The 6,729-nt window shown below is 35.4% G+C and overlaps 1 protein-coding gene across 1 annotated transcript; it reads left to right on the top strand.

The window, feature by feature from the left end:
• SDP1 (Patatin-like phospholipase family protein) lies at positions 1–4,710 on the top strand. The gene is made up of 3 exons (XM_039025812.2): positions 1–2,529; positions 3,069–3,212; positions 3,354–4,710. The coding sequence occupies exons 1-3, from the start codon at positions 1,111–1,113 to the stop codon at positions 4,347–4,349; spliced, it is 2,559 nt and encodes an 852-aa protein (XP_038881740.2). The 5' UTR covers positions 1–1,110; the 3' UTR covers positions 4,350–4,710.
• Positions 4,711–6,729: the final 2,019 nt, after the last annotated feature.

The raw sequence follows: 6,729 nt of genomic DNA, 5'->3' as shown, positions 1-6,729 counted from the left end.
ATGTTATCTTTATACAATTTCCTAATATGTTACGGCACATTTCTTTTTAACTTTTAAGGGAAAAAAGAACAATGAGGAAATTCAAATCTTTTTGGGAAACCCAACGCCATAGCTTCGTTTCTTCTCAACAAACCATTGAGAAGTTTGTTTATATGGAAATCTCCAAATTCAGAGATGACTTAGCCAAATTTTCCAAAACAATCCTTTTCCTTCATCATCATCATCATCATCATCATCTTCTTGCCTGCGGTGTCGAATCTTCTTCAACCGTCAAATTGCTGATTCGGACTTCCCCTGATATTCTATTCTATTCTATTGTATTGTATTGTCACCATTTATCATTATCGTTATCTTCTTCACGTTTCCCAATAAACCCTCTTTCTATTTGGACCCTTACTTTCACATTTTCTTTTCCCAATTCGACATGGGTTTTCCTCTATTTTCTGCTTCCTCTTCTTCATTTATTTATTTGCCTTCTCCTTTCCATCAGCGAGTTCTTTTTGTTTTGCTGATTTTATTGCCGGTTCTGTTCTTGGTTTTTGTGTTGGTTGTTTGATTGGTTGAGGTTTGTTCGTTTGGCGCAACGGGTTTTCTGATTTGGGGATTTAGTTTCTAGGTTTTCGAAGATTGGTTGGTGGGTTTCGTCTTTGGAGGTTGATTGATCGATATATTCGTGTTGCTTGTGCGTTTTGAAGAGTTAACTTTGGGTTTCTTAATGGGTTTCCTTTGGATTTAAGGATCACATTGTTGTTGTACAAGATCAGATTCAGGTTTACTTTTGACATTTACATTGTTCTTCTCCTCTTCTGGTGATCATTTTTTTTTCTATTTCTCCTGTTAATTTATTTTGAAGAGCTGAAGAATTGAGTGTTCTGTTGAATTTGAAGCAATTTTACTTGATTCCTTCATTCTTAATTCATCTGTGGATCAGTTTTTGTTCCCATTGATCATAGCTATTGCATTGAAGTTTGTAGAAACACATCCTTGTAAGTTGACTTGTTGTGCCATTTTTGTAACACATTTCATTCTTTGTGTCACTCTTATATCTTCAGAGAACTGTGTAGATTCTATTAGATTGTGACAGATTGGTTGCAGATCCTTTTAAGAATTATGGAAATTAGTAATGAGGCCAGTGTTGGTTCCTTTTCTATTGGGCCTTCGACCATTATAGGTCGAACAGTTGCTTTTAGGATTCTATTTTGCAAATCAGTGTTGCAATTGAGGCATCAACTATTTCGTGTCTTGTTAAATATCATATATAGATTTAAAGCTTTTGTTGCACCCATATTATCATGGATACATCCTAGAAATCCACAAGGGATATTGGCAATGGTGACAATTATTGCTTTTTTGTTGAAACGGTACACTAATGTCAAAGAGAGGGCCGAATTGGCTTACCGTAGGAAATTTTGGAGAAATATGATGAGATCTGCTTTGACCTATGAGGAATGGGCTCATGCTGCTAAAATGCTTGATAAAGAGACTCCAAAAATGAACGAGTCGAACCTTTATGACGAAGAGTTGGTGAGGAACAAACTTCAAGAGCTTCGCCACCGTCGCCAGGAGGGATCTCTTAGAGATATAATATTTTGGATGAGAGCTGATCTTTTCCGAAATCTTGGCAATATGTGCAACCCTGAATTACACAAGGGTAGGCTTCAAATTCCCAAACTCATAAAGGAGTATATAAATGAGGTTTCAACGCAGTTGAGATTGGTTTGTGACTCGGATTCAGAGGAATTGTTATTAGAAGAGAAGCTTTCATTCATGCATGAAACGAGGCACGCGTTCGGAAGGACTGCCCTGCTCTTAAGTGGAGGTGCTTCACTTGGAGCTTTTCATACAGGAGTGGTCAAAACACTAGTAGAGCATAAACTTTTGCCTAGAATAATTGCTGGTTCCAGTGTGGGATCCATCATGTGTGCTGTTGTTGCAACTAGGTCCTGGCCTGAGCTACAAAGCTTTTTTGAGGATTCGTGGCATTCGTTACAGTTTTTTGACCAGATGGGTGGTATTTTTACTGTGGTAAGGAGGGTAATGATACAAGGTGCTGTTCACGAGATTCGGCAATTACAAATGATGTTAAGGCAGCTCACCAGCAACCTAACTTTCCAGGAAGCTTATGACATGACAGGTAGAATTCTTGGGATAACGGTTTGCTCCCCCAGGAAGCACGAACCGCCTAGATGTCTTAACTACTTAACATCACCTCATGTTGTGATATGGAGTGCTGTGACAGCATCTTGTGCATTCCCTGGCCTCTTTGAGGCACAAGAATTAATGGCCAAGAACAGAAGTGGAGAGATTGTTCCCTATCATCCGCCATTTAATTTGGCTCCTGAGGAAGGCCCAGGCACATCTGCACGTCGTTGGAGAGATGGAAGCTTGGAGATTGATTTACCAATGATTCAATTGAAAGAATTGTTCAATGTTAACCATTTTATTGTCAGTCAGGCGAATCCTCATATTGCACCATTATTGCGAATGAAAGAATTCATCAGAGCTTGTGGTGGAAATTTTGCTGCCAAGGTATGCCAACCTATACTCTGAATCTTGTTTTGTATTTTTTCTGACTACTTTGCTTCTTATTCCGTGTTTCCCTATGTTGTATGTCCAAAACAAGTGTGCTAGTTATTTATTTTCATTTTGGGTAAAAAAAAAAAAAAAAACTACATAGTAACTGTTGGAAAAGGAATTGTTTGTTTGTTTTCTGATTCTCATGAGCTGCTTGGACATTTAGTTGAAGATATCTTTAGTCTTTTTCCCCCTTTCATAAGTATCCAGAACCAAATTTTCAATATATATCAGAACACACTGGCTACTTATCTTTTCATTGCCTGCTATGGACATTTCAATCAACCAATCTGTTCATATCTCTCCTCTCACCATTCATCAGTTTTATAGATAGATAAGCTAAGAAGCATAGGCACTTTGCCATTTTAGAATTGTCTGTGCTCTATATAAGATCACTTTCATAGTCCTGGCGTTTGTTTTATATGTACCATTTGTCTGTTCTATTATTTTCATTTCTCATGGTTGAAGTTTTCTTGACATGTCTGGTCATGTAGCTTGCTCATCTTGCTGAAATGGAGGTAAAGCATAGATGCAACCAGATTTTGGAACTTGGCTTTCCATTAGGAGGAATCGCGAAGCTTTTTGCTCAAGATTGGGAAGGAGATGTCACCGTTGTCATGCCCGCGACTCTTGCTCAGGTATTTTCATGTTAGAAGACACTAGAAATTTTGATTTATTAGATTGGTCAAATGGTACAATTTTAGAACAAATAATTACTAGCATAGCCGAGTTTGAACAGAAAATATATATCATTGCTGAGGAACCTTTTCTTGTTACAGTATTCAAAAATTATACAAAATCCTACGCATTTGGATCTTCAGAAGTCGGCCAACCAAGGTAGGAGGTGCACCTGGGAGAAGCTGTCGGCAATAAAAGCCAATTGTGGCATTGAGCTTGCTCTAGATGAATGTGTTGCAATTCTCAACCATATGCGGAGGTTGAAAAGGAGTGCTGAAAGGGCGGCTGCTGCTGCCGCCGCTGCCGCCTCATATGGCCCTGTGATCCCAGTCAAGTTCAGTGCTTCAAGAAGAATTCCCTCCTGGAACTGCATCGCACGAGAAAACTCAACTGGTTCACTTGAAGAAGAATACCTTGCTGATATTACTTCGACACACCATCAAGGTGTTGGTGGATCAACGGGTGCAGGATCCTCTGGTAGATTGTTGCGAACGCACCGTGGTATGTTTGATGGCAGTGATAGCGAATCGGAAAATATTGATTTGAATACTTGGACAAGATCTGGTGGGCCATTAATGAGGACAGCATCAGCTAATAAGTTCATAGACTTTGTTCAGAATTTGGATCTTGATGACTTCAACAGAGGTTTGGTAGCTAATTCCAATGTGCTTCAGACTATTGGTGGTAGTCAAAATTCACAGAGTCCCCGAACCATGTCTGAGCGGAGTTCAGAGAGCCCAGAATTTGATGCCCGGGAGCTTAGCAATCGAGTTTCTTCCAGCATTCTTTTAACTGAAGGGGACTTTTTGCAGCCTGAAAGAATACCAAACGGTATCGTGTTCAATGTTGTGAAGAAGGAAGATTTGACTTTGACAAGTAGGAGCCACGATTCAGAAACTCAAAACAGTGAAGTTGAATGCTTGCAAATCGACTGTTCGGAAAAGTATATTGATGCTAGCTCGGCATCTGATTATGATGGCAAAGAAGAAGATGCTACACCAGAAGGCGTCTTACAAGAACCATCTCCCAAAAGCAATCCGGTGAATCATTCCGAGCAACAACTCGATGGCCACGATCACATTTCAATCGATTCTTAATCTCATTCGAAGTAGGAGATGGAAAGCTCAAAGGACTCCATAGCTTGAGTTATGCTAATCACACTGAAAAATATACAAGTAGTTTTGAGGAATTTGATGGTGGAACCGTGCCGGTTAAATATTCCTTGATGGGCTCGATAAGCCACTCTTAGTTGACATGATCAATTGTTTCTTTTGAATATTTTTTGTAAGTAGAGAAATGGTTGGTAGCAAGATAATTGGAGTAATATCTGTATACTGGACTATACAAATCAACTAATGACAAGTACTTTCACCATCATTGTAATGTGCAAGATATTAAAGCACTTGCCATTGAAGTGCTTGTCAAAAGAAATGAATTGTGGACACTTGTGTGATTCAATATGCTCTTCATAGTCAAACTTGAAAGGGACTCACATTTTGTGTTCACCTTTTTTCTTTTTATTTCTCTTATTTTGTTAATTATTATTGATTTGAATTGAACCATTGATTTCTCCCTCATATCTTTAACTTATGAAATGAAAGACCATTTTTATATATATCAAATTGGGAACTCTACATGGATAATATTTCCAATCATCCAAGATAATGATAAACTCAAATATTTTAAAGATAAAATAGACATCAAATTCTCCTACATTACTCTATTTGATTAATTTATTCATTAAACTTTCATAGTGATTTCATATAGGTTTTAAATTTTATTTAAGAAAGTGCATAACGGCTAGTTTTGACGTTTGATATATTTACAGAACGAAATCAATTATCTATGAGACATAGAATTCAAAAGTTTAAGGATTTATAATGGATTTTCAATTTAAAAGCCTTTTCGACATAAGAATGAATGCTTATAAAATTATTGGACATGTTTAGAATTCACATACATATTAAATACAACCCTCAAATTGTAAGGACTAAATTTGTAATTTTATCCTTTGTTTTTTTTTTTTTTTTAATTTGAAAAATGTGGAGGGGATGAGTTGAATCTTCAACTTTAAAGAAGACAATAAGTGATTTTCATTTATCTATTAAGTTATGTTTGAATTGACTTTTTTTGAAAAAAAAAAAACTTTTATCATAACTAAATCTGTTTTACACATGGGAAAATTCTTAATAAATTAGATTAATGATATGGAATGATATTGTTAAACTCTAAATATTGGTTTCAAAGTGTATTGGTCCCTAAGCTTTCAAATATTTTGTTTTTAGTTTCAATTCTTAGTAGTTTCATTCAAGTTTCTAATATTTACATTGAAAGATATTTAAAGTTTAATTTATGATTGTTGTAACTTTTAAAATAATTACTAACAACTATGTTTTTAGAAAAATAGTCAACCGTCGAATGAAGTAAAGTAGTGCTTTGTAAATTTCAACTTTTAATGTGAAAAAGTAGATTATAATGTTTGGTAAATAATATTAAGAATGACCAAAATAGAGGTCCCAAGCCTAGGATTTAAAATTTAGATTCAACACCTAATGAATCCAACATTTTCTGTATCTTGGCAATATCATTCTTATTTGTATTGAACTATTTCTAAGAGTGAAGACTATCCTCACAGACCAACACGGGTTATATCATCATGTTTTGTCCTTACTCATATGCTTCCTAGGAAAATTTTCAAGAGGTCACCCAATATAAAATTGCTCCAAGCTCATAGCACCATTGACTTTGGAGTTTTTATGATTGAGCCACTAAAGAAGGAAAGTGCTCTTTGTTGATATAGGTATCATGTATCCATTCTTTTAAGTCTTTCTTGACTATACTTTCTACTAAAAATAGTGCCATAAAACATTATAATTAATTTGTTATTAATGTAATTATTTACTTGCAATATTAAATTATCCATTATAGTAAAAATCTAAGATTATTAAATGTAATCTTGAACAATATGTTGTTGACATATGGATGAATCATGTTTAAGAAATAACCAGAAAGTCTATGGTATATGGATAAGGTTGGGTGTCTTATTATCGTGACACTATGAATACGACTCACTTTGGAATTACAACTGATTTAATCCAAATCATTCATATGAAGACATGTGAGTTGAAGTATCCTATATAAAGAGTTTGTATAAGATTGGACCGCAAAATATTTAATATCTCTTTCTAAATCTATTAGTTGAAGAGATTAATGTTTCTCAAAATGATCATATGTGATTTAATCTGTATCTTGAATGAGTTATGAATTTCTGCCTGTGAGAGATCGTCATTTGATTTGCATGAGTGAGAATTACTCAAGTAGTAGATTCAATAAGCTGTTATTTTGGAGACTGAAATCCAATTCTGTTGTCTTTTTTGCATAAAAATCAATCAAATATAGAGCTTGGAACGTAATTTCACATGATCAAATTCACTCACTTCCATATAAGGTAAGTGGATGAGTAGCTCTCTTAAGTAT

This window comes from Benincasa hispida, chromosome 3 (genome assembly GCF_027475165.1).
Source record: "Benincasa hispida cultivar pf3 chromosome 3, pf3_genome.v1.1, whole genome shotgun sequence".
Taxonomy (NCBI): Eukaryota; Viridiplantae; Streptophyta; class Magnoliopsida; order Cucurbitales; family Cucurbitaceae; genus Benincasa; species Benincasa hispida.
This window is presented reverse-complemented; position numbering and strand designations above follow the sequence as displayed.

What these genes read in the sequence shown, in the direction of transcription:
- SDP1 (XM_039025812.2), top strand. Translation starts at nt 1,111, where the DNA reads ATGGAAATTAGTAATGAGGCCAGTGTTGGTTCCTTTTCTATTGGGCCT. An exon ending in GTGGAAATTTTGCTGCCAAG is followed by an intron (nt 2,530 to 3,068) that starts GTATGCCAACCT and finishes CTGGTCATGTAG; the next exon opens with CTTGCTCATCTTGCTGAAAT. An exon ending in TGCCCGCGACTCTTGCTCAG is followed by an intron (nt 3,213 to 3,353) that starts GTATTTTCATGT and finishes TTCTTGTTACAG; the next exon opens with TATTCAAAAATTATACAAAA.